At 34.2% G+C, this 13,626-nt stretch overlaps 2 protein-coding genes across 2 annotated transcripts in view; one reads left to right on the forward strand and one right to left on the reverse strand.

The window, feature by feature from the left end:
- Positions 1-5,323, reverse strand: part of cyst (rho guanine nucleotide exchange factor 18 cysts) — a 31,784-nt gene extending 26,461 nt beyond the window's left edge. The window contains exons 1-2 of the mRNA XM_073968181.1: positions 4,908-5,323; positions 4,033-4,842 (exon numbers count right to left, since the gene is read on the reverse strand). Of these exons, the coding sequence (XP_073824282.1) occupies positions 4,033-4,804 (772 nt within the window). The 5' untranslated portion in view covers positions 4,805-4,842; positions 4,908-5,323. The remainder of the gene's footprint in view (positions 1-4,032; positions 4,843-4,907) is intronic.
- A 4,230-nt stretch (positions 5,324-9,553) lies between these two features.
- Positions 9,554-13,085, forward strand: TM9SF4 (transmembrane 9 superfamily protein member 4). Its single transcript, XM_073968186.1, has 10 exons — positions 9,554-9,758; positions 9,894-9,927; positions 9,991-10,504; positions 10,575-10,852; positions 10,911-11,114; positions 11,548-11,737; positions 11,805-12,032; positions 12,098-12,281; positions 12,341-12,479; positions 12,538-13,085. Exons 1-10 carry the CDS (start codon positions 9,753-9,755, stop codon positions 12,636-12,638), a joined length of 1,878 nt encoding a protein of 625 aa, XP_073824287.1. The 5' UTR covers positions 9,554-9,752; the 3' UTR covers positions 12,639-13,085.
- Positions 13,086-13,626: the final 541 nt, after the last annotated feature.

Genomic DNA, 13,626 nt, shown 5'->3' on the forward strand with positions numbered 1-13,626 from the left:
CAAACAATGATTGTTTTTAGTCAATAGCATCGCGGACACATAGGAACAGAAAGTAGCAAATCTATTGCACGCATCTACGTATATTGGCCAAACATCGACAAGGACATAGAAACTGACTTCAAGAAATGCAACAATTGCCAACTTACAGCAAAAAGTCCAATCAAAACCAAACTTTGTCTTTGGCCCACAACAACGCGCGTTCTCGAACGTGTTCCTATAGATTACGCACGTCCTGTAAAAAGCATTTACTACCTCGTAATAGTGGATTCATATTCCAAATATCCCGTCATATATGAAACTTCATCAACCACGACCGCAACAACATAAAGGTTACTAACAACTTATTGTTCACAGTTTGGAAATCCTGAACAAATCGTATCCGACAATGGAACACAATTTTCCTCAGCAGATTTTGAAAATTGGTGTTCTCAACGAGGAATCAAAAAAAAAAAAACACGAACATTTCGATATCACCCAAGTTCCAACGGTAAAGCAGAAAGATTCGTCGATACTCTCAAACGATCTTTAAAAAAATCAGAGGGAAAGGAGACGGCATCTAATGCACTACAAACATTCTTAGAAATTAATCGTTCAACACCGAACAAAAACGCAACTAATGAACTCTCTCCAGCGGAATCATTCCTAGGTCGAAAATGAGAACAGTTTTCGATTTAATAACAAAGCCTTCACCAGCGAGCAGAGAGTGAAACATTCAAATGGAGAAACTACAACCGTAAACATGGTACAAAACAATGAAATTTCATCACTGGAGATCTTGTCTGCGCGAAACACTTCAAATGTAATAAAAGCTACTGGGTTCCAGGTGAAATTATCAACAAAGTGGAAATTGTTACCTAAAACACTCTCATTCAAGTGGATAAGCGACAAATTCTCGTGAGATCTCACGCAGATCAACTCAGACCAAGAGAAACCGAGCAAGATGTACCTGCGGAGCAAAATTATTATCTTCCTTTACAAATCCTACTAGACGACTTCAATATTAGTCCACCAACGGAAGAAGATTTCATAACTCCACCATCATCACCGGTTATACGTCACCAGCGCATCACTTCCCGAAGACATCCTGTACAGCCACTTTAAACAATCAGAAACTACCTGTAGGAAGCATGGGGACATGTGTCGACATGTCACCACTTTGTCTACTATTATGGTGACAAAGTCAACACTTTGTCAACAGGTTGTCAACAATTGATACTTTTACCTTAAGAAGAAGAAGCATTGTTTATATTGAAAACTGATAGCCCAACAAAGCATCTTCTTATTTTTTCTTCATTTTCTTAATTGTTTGGCGTAAAATAATTTTGGCGGTTCGTTAAAAAAGGTTTTTTTTTTGTGAAAAATCAATAAAATATTTCATTTTAATAACAAGTGTGAGCAAAGGAAATTAGGAAAGGAAAATAACAGACAAGTGAAAAATAGGCAATTCTATATCAAAATAAAAATTCTGAGGCGGCTGACAACATTTTTGGTAAAACTTTGACAATTAGACATTTTATGGAATCTTTAGAGAATATTGTGGAGCCTGACGAATATATTGTCCCGTCTAGCTGGAAATGATGAACGCAACTTACATCTTATATTTGGTCACGGCATAATAATGAGTTAAAATGTTGAAGGTTTTTTTTGCGAGCTTTTTCCAATGTTTATACAAATGTTATGTGTAAGCAAACTTAAGGACATTTTGTTTATTTATGCTTATTTATACATGTTTATTCTTTTCAATTCCTAGATGTTATATCAATAACCAGCGAATCGCCTGATAAAACGTTAAGTGCAGCAGAAGAAGAAATATTTTAAGCAGATAAATCACACCAATTCTTAAGGCCGAAAAAATAAAAAAATGAAAACGTTTTTTTTGTTATTTGAATGTTAACTTACTAATTTTGTACTTATGACGAATCTTTGGCTTAGCCATTTCTAAAGATAAAAAGACTGTAATACGTAATTTGTACTTTTTTTGCTTTTTCAATATAACACGTTTTTCTTTAATAAAATATACTATGCTTGTTTTGTTTATTGTTGAAGATGTTGCAGAATATTTTGATTTTTGGTGTTTCTTTGGAAAAGCGGAAAAAGTGAGTGTGATTCTCATTCATATTCTCATTCATATGTGATTCTCATTCATTTCAAAAACTGAGAAGCCAATTGATAATTCCCTTCGCCGGGATGAAATCATGATATTGGTAGCGATCAGTAAAATTTTGCAACACTGTCAGTTCGTTTTGAAAAACATTTTTCTCTGTAATAGAGGGTAATAAATGAAGTTGAGCCAATGGGGGAATACTCCACTCAAGCAATTAAAATATTCTATTTCAACAAAAGTGTAAGGTCATCTTCTTATTAAACGTACTATATAGCTTTTAATCGACGAAAAGTTCCAAATAGGCCAAAAAATTTAGTAGTGAAAATCGGGTACTATTGACTAACTACCCCCAATGTCTCTATTGACTCACTACTTCCAATGTCTATACTGACTTACTACCACCAATGTCAACACAGGGTCCCTCAGCAACTACTGACTTACTACTGACATACTAGTCCCAATGTCAGTACTGACTTTCGAATGACACGTTCATACAAAATGTCTATAGGAAATTACATGAGTTGTCTACAGTTTGTCAGTAGTACTGTTGACAATGTCAGTAGTAAGTCAGTATATATTCACTATTGACATTTCCTACAGGGTAGACATCATTGTTATTACCCAGTTGTTCAATAAATAACAATTGTCTATTTTGACATAGGCATGTAACTAGTTACTCATTGATCCTAGTTACTGTACACCCAGAAAATGGCACACAAAATAGCCCACAGCCCGCTTTTGTTGCTGGAAATGGGCTTCCTGGGCTATCATGTCAATTCACTATTTACAGGTAATGCGGCGTGTAATATATTGACTATTTTATAGACTACCGATGGATAGTGTAATCTGTAATCTCTTTTCAACATTATTTATTTTTTTTTTTTAACAAAATAGAAACAATATTCTTTCATTTTGTTTGTTTATTCATAATTAAAAAAATTATTGATGCGTTTGTTGTGAAAAATTTAAGATGCAAAAAAGAACGTGTTACCAGCTAAACCATAAGAAGGATGAATAATTTAAGAAGAATATTTATAATTTATATGTGGTAAGTATTGATACATTTTATTTCAGGAACATCTGAAGGATCTGAAGGACCCACGAGAAAAACATTCCAAGGACCAAATAAACATAAGTCGCTGTATCAAGTAGTCATACACTAGTATCAAGGATCCAGATCTATATGTATACAAGATTATATTATCCTTTGTAAAATATTTGCACTCCATGTATTAAAATAAAGTGTGACTAATGCATATATGCATTAACCGATTTATCTGACTTCAAGTTACTAGTATTTTTGGCTATCATTTCTGACTACCGAATTGACTGGTTACCCGTAATGCACTGAGGAGACAATTGCCTTTCACACGACTATCGAATTGGGTGGTTACTGGTAATGCAGTGAGGGGACAATTACAGATTATCAAGTACACCTTCAAGAGTTAGCGAATTTTTTATTTTTTGTGGGCTAGGTAACGAAAGGAGTGGACCGATATGGCCTATCTACGAACTTAAACTAAGTTCGGACAAAATATTACGATGGTCAAATTTTGGACCGAATCTGCAGATCCGTACGAGAGTTATCGTGCGCTCCAACCACTATTTGAACTTTTCATTCATAATTTTGCGTTTTAATTTTACCGAATTTTTTCGGTAACTCCAAAAATGTGTTAGGGAATCGCATTACTGATTTCATAAATATTTCAAATGTCAATTCCATTGTGTATACGTCAAACAACCCCCCATTAAGAAGGTTTACCCAGCGAAATGATCTAATGTATATTACTTTTAAAATAAATGTTTTTTTTTTTTCGATAAATATAGACAAATCACTTTGCACGAAGTATTTGGCGGTGAAATACACTTGGAAACAATATGTGCCCGAATCTTAAACTTATCTTAAAGGAAAATATGAGTTCACTTACCTCCAGTACTATTTCTAGCTGATCTTCTTCTCTGTTCGGTAACTCTTATGGTTTCTTGTTCCTCGCTATCCAAACTGGAAAGACTAACGCTTTTGTTTGTGCAATCTCCACCAGCTGTTAAGTCATCAATGCCTGTCCATGACTTACTGTTGCTATTATTGAGAAGGCCGTAGGACAAAATGTGATGGTATATGCCATAGGGACCCACACCAGTCGTCCCAGATACACTATTGTTGGCTGCAGAAAGATCGGGTAACGAAGCGCTCAAAATAGCAGCATTAACCAGTCCATAATTCGACAGTTTATCTTGGACGTGTGAAGAGGATGAATTCTTCATCTGAACAACACTCTCACGGATATTCTGCAACTGGCTGAGAGTATCTTCAAAAATGTTGTTGTATTTCGAGACATTGGCGGGGCTGTGAGGAGTCACATTGATGGTAGGAATCATGTTATTATCACTTTGCCGTAACGGCTGTATTGGTGCGATGTTATTATTGCTGCAAGATGTCAAGGTTTGAGCACCGAATTGGTTTTTTGTTTTGATTAAGGGTATGCAATAGTTTTCACTTTCTTCAGCATTCGCCCTTGTAATGTTATTTATATTGATTTCTACCTGTTCCTCGTTCGAGACTTTGGAAGTCGTATTATTTTTATTATTACCCAAAGTATCGGTATTTAAAGAAAGATTCGAGTTTAGAAAGTCCGTAACTTCATCATTATCGCTATCATCGGCCGCTGTATTACTCTGTTGTCCAACATTGTAGTCCATATTAGGGATAAACTTCGAACTGTTGCAAGGGCTTTTTACTGTAAAGGAGTATTGATACGACTCTTTAATTGCAAAGTCAATGGAATCTTCGATAAATACTTACCTTTAACTTTGATTGTAATGAAGATTGATTCTTTTTCTCTATTATATAGAAGTTTTAGACAGGCAATGCAATTGTTGCTTCCAACAAACCCACACCACTACACAACGAACAATGACGGAGGTGAACACATTAAAATCAAACAAACCACAACTTTCCATTCTGGAAAGATGTTAATGCATTCAAAGGCTTTTTGATAACACCGTGTAAATTTTTAATTCACTATTATATTTAATATACTTGTATATGATGTATCTACATATATTTTTGAGTTCTTGGTTGTCGTTGACGAAAAAATTCAGAGAAATTTTTCTTTTGACAAGCGAAAATACTTGTCAAATTTCTGTATACAGGCCAGAGAACAAAGTCGATGCATTTATTTGACGTTTTAACGCCGTGCTTATAATGTCGGCTTGATAACATGATGCAATTAAAAAGGTGAACCAGAAACTACAACAAACCTATTTTGATTGAAAGAACTAGAATTTGTCATATTTTTTGTTTTCCAAGGCAAATTTATAGCTCTGTTCCAGAACTAAAAAGTTTTTACTATTTTTACCACTTTTAAACATTTTGCGTTCCCGTACACAAAATTTATAGCTTCGTTCCCGTACTTTTTATGCGGCCATCAGACCATCTGCTTTTTCACATGTTTGTTGTCAATTTGGGTATACTAATATACAGAACAGCTGATGTCATACATGTGAAAAAGCAGATGGTCTGATGGCCGCCTTAGTAGTAAAACTCGTAAAAGAGAGAACTGCAACAAATTTGTTCTCACACACAAGTCTTTTGAAATAGTTCGGGAACGGAAAAATGGAAAATACGTCAAAAAAAACTGGAAGAAATGTCAAAGTCGGCGTATCAGCCAATCAGACGCCGGCAACCATGTTACTATTTTTTTACTCGCCTAAATTTGTCGTGTAAAAAGTTTTTAAAGAGAGCGCCATTCAGCGCCATTTTCGTTTAAAGAGAAGTGAACATTTTACAACTTTTTTGTGTACGGGAACGCTTTTTCGGGTAAAATGTGTAAAAGTGGTAAAAATTGTAAAAACTTTTTAGTTCTGGAACAAAGCTTATATGAAAATCGTTTACGACTTTTACAACTTTTACGACTTTGTCCCAATTTACATTGGGCGAGTTTACTTGCGGCAATTGTCATTTTGTAGGAGAGAGATGTGAGGCATATGGTAACCCTTTGCCTCTCAGCACCCTCTCTTACCTAGATACTGACAATTGCCGCAAGTAAACTCGCCTAATGTAAATTGGGACTTTTACCACAAAGATGTCAATATTTGGTCTGTTCCTTTACTTTTGAAAATGGTAAAACCGGCAAAAGTGGTAAAAGTTGTAAACAGCTCCCATATGAATTGCATGGTGTCTGAAGTAAAGGAACGCTTTTCGAGTAAAAAGTGGTAAAACTTGAAGATTCTTGCATGTAAAGGAACAGAGCTATTATAAGATAGGAAAAGTCAATTGTGAAAAATTAACTGTAGAGGGAGTTAACCTCTGTTACTACGATATCATAGCAACATTCTGTTAAACGAAAACTGTTACTCATTGGAATATTGACAAGAAAAACATTAAAACTCAAATTTTACGGCGTTGACTTTTGTTTTTTTATTAAATAAAAAATAAGAAATAGTGAAGAAATAAATTTCAGCCACAAAACACGACGTTAATGTTTTCTGCCGCGAGAAATGGGAATCAAAAACGATTAGCATTGCTGTTATCAATTCCAGTGAGTTGTGTAGCCATATGTAACCAAAATGTGGAACTATTAGCATATGTTTTTGGAAAATGCATTTGTTCGGGTCTTTATTGCTATACGTCTTTGTTTACCACTTTATAAAGTACGGGAACAGGTCATATATAAGGTACAGTGAGTGTAAAAATATTCGGTTTTCTATTTTACCAATAATAACACCTCAGTATTTTAGAAGTCCATACCCAATATCCAAAAACCCAAATACTTAAAAAAATGTTGGTCCTGTGGCAATTAAAAACTGTAAGTCGATGGTCAGACTAGCAAGGTTTCTTGAAACCAATTTCGTTAAAGTTTCTTTTCAAGTTTCGTTAGTGTCCACACACGTTAACGTGAAATTTAAGATTTTTTCGTGTCCCTTTATTTTACTATTCGCATTTGTTGTGTTTCTCATACCAAAAAACAAAGCAAACATATATAAATAAACTAAACAACAACACAAAATAATTAACATTAATAATTAAATTAATAATAATAGCTAAATTTTGTCTTTTTCATTAATAAAATGTTTTTGTTAAATCTTTTTATGCTTGTTTCGTTGTTAACGTTGGCTTGAGAAAATCACAATGAAAGAAAATGGAAGAAAAAATCTTGCAACGAACAACAAGAAGAGGCAACACAACAAACACAGAAAACCATGTACATGGGTTTCACTACTTCATACCCCTCGCCTATAAACTTGACGTCGCCATGTTGAAATCGTGCTAGTCTGACCATCGACTAAGTAACATGGATGCATGGCAACCCTATAAGCGAGAATTACAATGAAAACGTTGTTAACCCTGTTTTCTATGCGTCAAAAATATTCGGTTTTTGTCATGGTACAATTACAAAGGTAGATGCATGGCCCAATAATAGGTCCTTCATCAAGCGAATTCAAAGAAAAACGAAGATTTTAAATGTCAAAATTCATAAACAGAGGCGAAAAAATTTTTGAGGGGAATTTCTTTTCTGTCAATTCAGGTAGATACATACAAAACATTTTCCGAGAAAAATTGTTACCGTAGTTATTTTTGTTTGACTAAACATAAAATACTGATCGGCCCAATTATAGGTCCTCCGGCAAAATCAGATGATTTCGATTTGAGCTGTCAAAATTCATATTTGTCATTTGAATTCGCTGTGAGGTATTGAAATGTCTAACTGTATAGAAACAGGTAGATGTATCTCGAAAAAAGAAAACAAATAAACTTAATGTTGTACACGTAAAATGTCAACGTTTGTTGTGTTTGTATGAGAATTTAATTTACAATAACTTATTTTAGCAGTTCAATTTCGATCAGCTGGTATTTTCTGTTTCGTCAAACAAAAATAACTACGGTAACAAACTTTTCTCGAAAAATGTTTTGTATGTATCTACCTGAATTGACAGAAAAGAAATTCGCCTCAAAAATGTTTTCGCCTCTGTTTATGAAATTTGACATTTAAAATCTTTGTTTTTCTTTGAATTCGCTTGCTGGAGGACCTGTAATTGGGCCATGAATTGTGCCATGGGCATGGTACAGTAAGAAAGGTAGATGCCTCAGCCCAGCTGATCGAATCTAAAACGTCAAAAAACTAGGAATTCGCCATGAAAAATCAAAACAAAAAACCATATGATTCGGTAAGTAAGAGATAGCATGTCTACACTTTATAGACAAACACAAGCGATAAAAAGAGACAACAAGAGATCATTTGGCGAAAATTTTGACAGTTTACATTACAAAAAAGGTTGCTTTGTTGTAGCAATTCGCCGATGCATCTACCTTTCTAATTGTACCATGAGCTGGGTGCACATTGTCAGTTTTGAATGACAGCTTTGTTGTTGCTTGCCAGTGTGGCCGTTCATTTTTGTCATTCATCATGCAACCGCATTCTTTCTTGGGTTTTTTCCAGCATTTGTCTCAAGGTAAATATCTAGTCAATGGTGGATAGGTGTGTAAAAAGACACACCTATTATTACCAATGTTGCAGATTTTGAGTTGTATAAAGGAAAAGTTGTTGAAAAAATGTTTCAGCAACATTTAGTATGTAAAAAAGGCACACCTATTATTACTAATGTTGCAGATTTTGACAGTTGTATAAAGGAAAATTTGCTGAAAAAATGTTTCAGCAACATTTAGTATGTAAAAAGACACACCTAAACAAACCCACTTGTTGCTTTTGTGTTTACTAATTTTTACGTTTTAGGAATTCAGGAAAAACAAGGGTTCTATAGATTGTTTTCATTTAAATCTACCTCTTTACTTATACCATGAACCGTATTATGTATTGGTCTGTCCCAGAAGTGCAAGGATATACTATAGAACGTTTATATTATGGCACAATAAAACAGGTACAGCGGCAAAAACAGCTGGTTATCACACTATTTGTCAAAATTCATTATTGTGAATAAAAACACATACAAAATGTAAACAAGCAATTCACAATAATACATTATTGTGACCAAATTTGACGTTTGCTATGATTTGATGTAAAACATTCTTATTCCACCATGGTTTATATATAACCGGGTTTAACAAACCCACTGGGTTTCAAATGTCAAATCCATTGCTCATATTTCAAATAAATCCTCATAAAGAAGGTTAGCCCTGCAAAAGACTATAATATAAACATGGTCCTAGTTTTTACCATTTTTTCGATATCATAAAGGAAAATTGTTATCGTAGTAAAAAATAGATTCTTGCTTTTTTGGAACAGACATAGGTTCGTTTTCTTGCTTGGGAGTCGATCAGTACATTACTACTTTTGCAACCTTTGCCATTTAATGGCTATATCACACCATATGCTTTTTCACATGTATGTTGTCACTTTGGGTATACTAATATACAGACGAGCTGATGTCATATGTACATGTGAAAAAGCATATGGTGTAATATAGCCATAAAATGTAAAATCCAACCCTGCATATATGAAAAATGCTTATCGCAGACGAGTCGACCTCCATAACATTTTACTGCGGCGTTTATTGGAAATGAACGCAGCTTGGTGTTTTTGCTAGTATTCGCAGGAAGATATAATTTGGATTTTTCACATAAAAATATAAGTAAAGAAAAAAAAATAAATAATTTGATTATATTTTCTAAACATAATTCAATTGCACGATGCAGGTGAGTCCGGACTTTTTCTTTTAATATGTGCTTCTATAACTTTTTACGAAAGGTATTCACATCGCCACGCAAACTAATTCCTAACAGAAGACTTGCACCACTTTAATATGACTAATAAATTGTATTTATTTCCAGTACTACGCGCTCGCGTGCGTCCTACTGACGTTGGGTACGTAATCATCGTATAAATTAAATCCTTTTATATGTTCATCAGTTTAATTAATATTTCTAGTGTATGGAACTGAAAGTTTTTACGTGCCGGGAGTAGCGCCGGTCGAGTTTGTCAAAGGCCAAAAAATTGACGTCAAAGCTGTCAAAATGACGAGCAGCCGTACACAACTACCTTATCACTATTACTCTCTTCAGTTTTGTTTGCCTAAAAATGGTACACTTATCTACAAGTCGGAGAATCTGGGTGAAGTTTTGCGTGGCGATCGTATAGTAAATACTCCTTATGATGTGCAGATGGCTGTCAATGTCAACTGTAAGTTATTGTGTAACAAAAAGGACAATTCGCCACTAAATTGGGAGCAACCACAGTCAGCCATGGTTGTCGAGCGAATAAAGCACGAATACTTTGTTCATCTATTGGTCGATAACTTACCTGTAGCCACACGTATAGTGAATCTCAATAATCCCAACGAGGTCAGCTACGAACATGGATATAGATTAGGTTTGGTAGACGGCGATAACGTGTACATTAACAATCATTTGAAATTCATTTTGTCCTACCACATGCATACAAAGTAAGTCTCTCCTCTCTGCTGTCACTATGGTCTAAAACATTTTTAAGAACATGTTGTTTTTTTCCTCTAGAGATAAGTATCGAGTGGTTGGTTTTGAAGTGGAAACTGCCTCAGTTAATTATAAGGACATAAAATTCGAAGGAGACAACTGCAATTTTCCTGATAATGCTCGACCTCAATTAGTAAATCCTAATTCGAATACACAGTTATATTTTACGTATTCAGTGGAGTGGAAAGAATCTAAAGTCAGCTGGGCATCACGCTGGGATATTTATCTAGGAATGAAAGATGTACAAATTCACTGGTTCAGCATTATAAATTCTCTAGTTGTAGTATTTTTCCTTTCTGGTATGTTTATGTCCAACAAATCTCGGAACAATTATCCATTTTTATCATTCTTATGTAGGTATTCTAACAATGATTATGATACGCACCTTGAGACGCGATATTGCACGTTACAATACTGATGACAATATTGAGGACACATTGGAAGAAACGGGCTGGAAACTTGTTCACGGAGATGTATTTCGACCACCGAAAAATACACGCTTGTTCTCTGCTGTTATTGGAAGTGGAATACAAATTTTCTTCATGTCATTAATAACGATTTGTAAGTGTTAAGAATATACATACGTTAGGTAGTTTCTAATCCATTTTTTTTGTGTTGCCGACCAAAATCGGTAAAATTAAAACGCAAAATTAGGAATGAAAAATTCAAATAAATGTTGACAACATTGTTTATCGGTAGACAAATAAATGTTGATAACTCCTTTGCTATCGGAAGAACTTTACTTCTTCTTATTGGTCGCTAACTTACCGAATAATATCGTTAATTACGGAAATTATAAGCATTTTAATTTGACCGATTTTTGGCGGTATCTCAGAAACTGAGTTAGAGAAACTGAAATAAAAATATGTAACCGGTAATATTATTACGTACATTACCCGATAGTGCTTCTAAAAATTCTGAAACATTTGTTATTAATGTCATTTAAGGTTGATAAGAAATGTAATGTAGTTTAACATGTTGATATACTTTTCAGTCTTCGCCATGCTTGGAATGCTTTCTCCATCTTCCCGGGGAGCTTTGATGACATCGGGAATATTCATGTACGTGTTCATGGGTATAATAGCCGGTTACTTTGCCGCACGTTTGTATAAAACAATGAAAGGGCGTGAATGGAAAAAGTCAGCATTTCTAACAGCTACTTTATATCCCAGTATTGTATTTGGGTAAGAATGCGATTTTATAAACGGAGAAAAATTGTGTCTAATGCGCTCTTTATATTTTGAACAACAGTACGGGCTTCTTTTTGAATTTCTTTATTTGGGACAAAGAATCAAGTGGTGCTGTACCATTCAAAACAATGATATCATTACTTTTATTATGGTTCGGTATATCAGTTCCCCTGGTCTACTTGGGATATTATTTCGGTTATCGCAAACAACCATATCAACATCCGGTCCGAACTAATATGATTCCAAGACAAGTGCCTACACAACACTGGTATATGAACGTTTTACTAAGGTAAGTTATTTTCCTTTATACTGATAACAGTATCATAAATATTTCTTATTTTTTTCTACACATAGCACTCTAATGGCAGGGATTCTACCTTTTGGCGCTGTATTCATTGAATTGTTTTTCGTATTTACTGCCATATGGCAAAATCAGTTTTATTACCTATTTGGATTTTTATTTTTGGTATTTTGTATATTGGTCGTAAGCTGTGGTCAAATATCCATAGTTATGACGTATTTCCAATTATGTGGAGAGGTAAGAGGTATTACACCCTTATATTAGACAACTAATAAAAACACTTTTTAATATTTCAGGATTATCGATGGTGGTGGCGAAGTTTTATAGTGTCTGGTGGCTCTGCCGTTTATGTCCTGTTTTACAGCGTATTTTATTTCTTTACCAAATTGGAAATCACTGAATTTATACCCACTCTGCTATACTTTGGATACACAAGTAATTTTTGGAAAAATGCCCATATAACATTGGTTTATTGACATTTTATTAATTGCAGGTTTAATGGTTTTGACCTTTTGGCTTTTAACGGGGACTATTGGCTTCTTTGCGGCATACAGTTTCATTCGCAAAATATACAGTGCTGTTAAAATCGATTGATTTATTTTAAATTTATTTAGAAGACCCGCCAATAAAATCAATCGTACTTTCAACCGCAATCTACTCAACCAAAAAAGCTTTCTTATTCTGTGTTAATTTAAGTCTGTACTATTTCTGAGCTCCGAATGTGGTATATTTCACTGCTTAAGACACTTTCGGGTAATGCTACTCGAACGATATTTTTGTTTTTTATTTATTTGTTGCTTAAGCCGGCTTCGGCGTCATCTTACAATTCACATCTCAATTTGATTGCATAACTCGTATAAAATATTACTTTTATTACTTTCGGTACAATCTTAAATTATTATTTTTTTATTAGAATAAGCTCGTCCTAAGAGAATAGTAATATTAATTTACTTTACGCTAAGATTATAAAATAAGAAATACAAACATAACTTTACTTATGTAAAATATAACAAATATATTAATTTGTATCATAAAATGTCAGAATTCGTGTTGTAATTTTTTTATATAATTTAAAATGGTAAAAAACTGATTATTTTTTTACAAATATCTAAATCCTAAAATTGTTTCGAGGGAAACATATACAAATATGTACATCAGTTTTCTTTTCCCTACGTACTTAAACTGCAGTTAAAGTTTGAACGTCGTACACATTAGAGCTTGGCTGACTTCCGCATCGTCAGATGCTTTGCAAGTGTCCGAAAATGTCTTAAGTATTGTATTTCATAACGTCGCAATACTTAACAAATGCTAAGCTATGTACTCGTAAAACGTCACAATTGCGCATTTTGAACGCAGATAAAATGCAAACATGTAATTTTTTTATCTGATGCATTAAGTTGCATTTTCGAGGAAAAATGCATGAGTGTGCAACCGGAATTTTTTTACGTTGTTTAAAAAACACAAAGCAACTGAAGATTCGGAAGTCAGCCCATATAACGATTCCCTTTTCGGTCCTTTTTGTCGGTTAACCTTCTTTATGGGGATTTATTTGATGTATACCCGATGGAACTGACACTTGAAA

The sequence above is a fragment of the Musca autumnalis genome, unplaced genomic scaffold, assembly GCF_047663935.1.
Source record: "Musca autumnalis isolate F117 unplaced genomic scaffold, ASM4766393v1 scaffold_2, whole genome shotgun sequence".
Taxonomy (NCBI): domain Eukaryota; kingdom Metazoa; phylum Arthropoda; class Insecta; order Diptera; family Muscidae; genus Musca; species Musca autumnalis.

What these genes read in the sequence shown, in the direction of transcription:
- TM9SF4 (XM_073968186.1), top strand. An exon ending in GTGCGTCCTACTGACGTTGG is followed by an intron (nt 9,928 to 9,990) that starts GTACGTAATCAT and finishes TAATATTTCTAG; the next exon opens with TGTATGGAACTGAAAGTTTT. An exon ending in TATCCCAGTATTGTATTTGG is followed by an intron (nt 11,738 to 11,804) that starts GTAAGAATGCGA and finishes TTTGAACAACAG; the next exon opens with TACGGGCTTCTTTTTGAATT.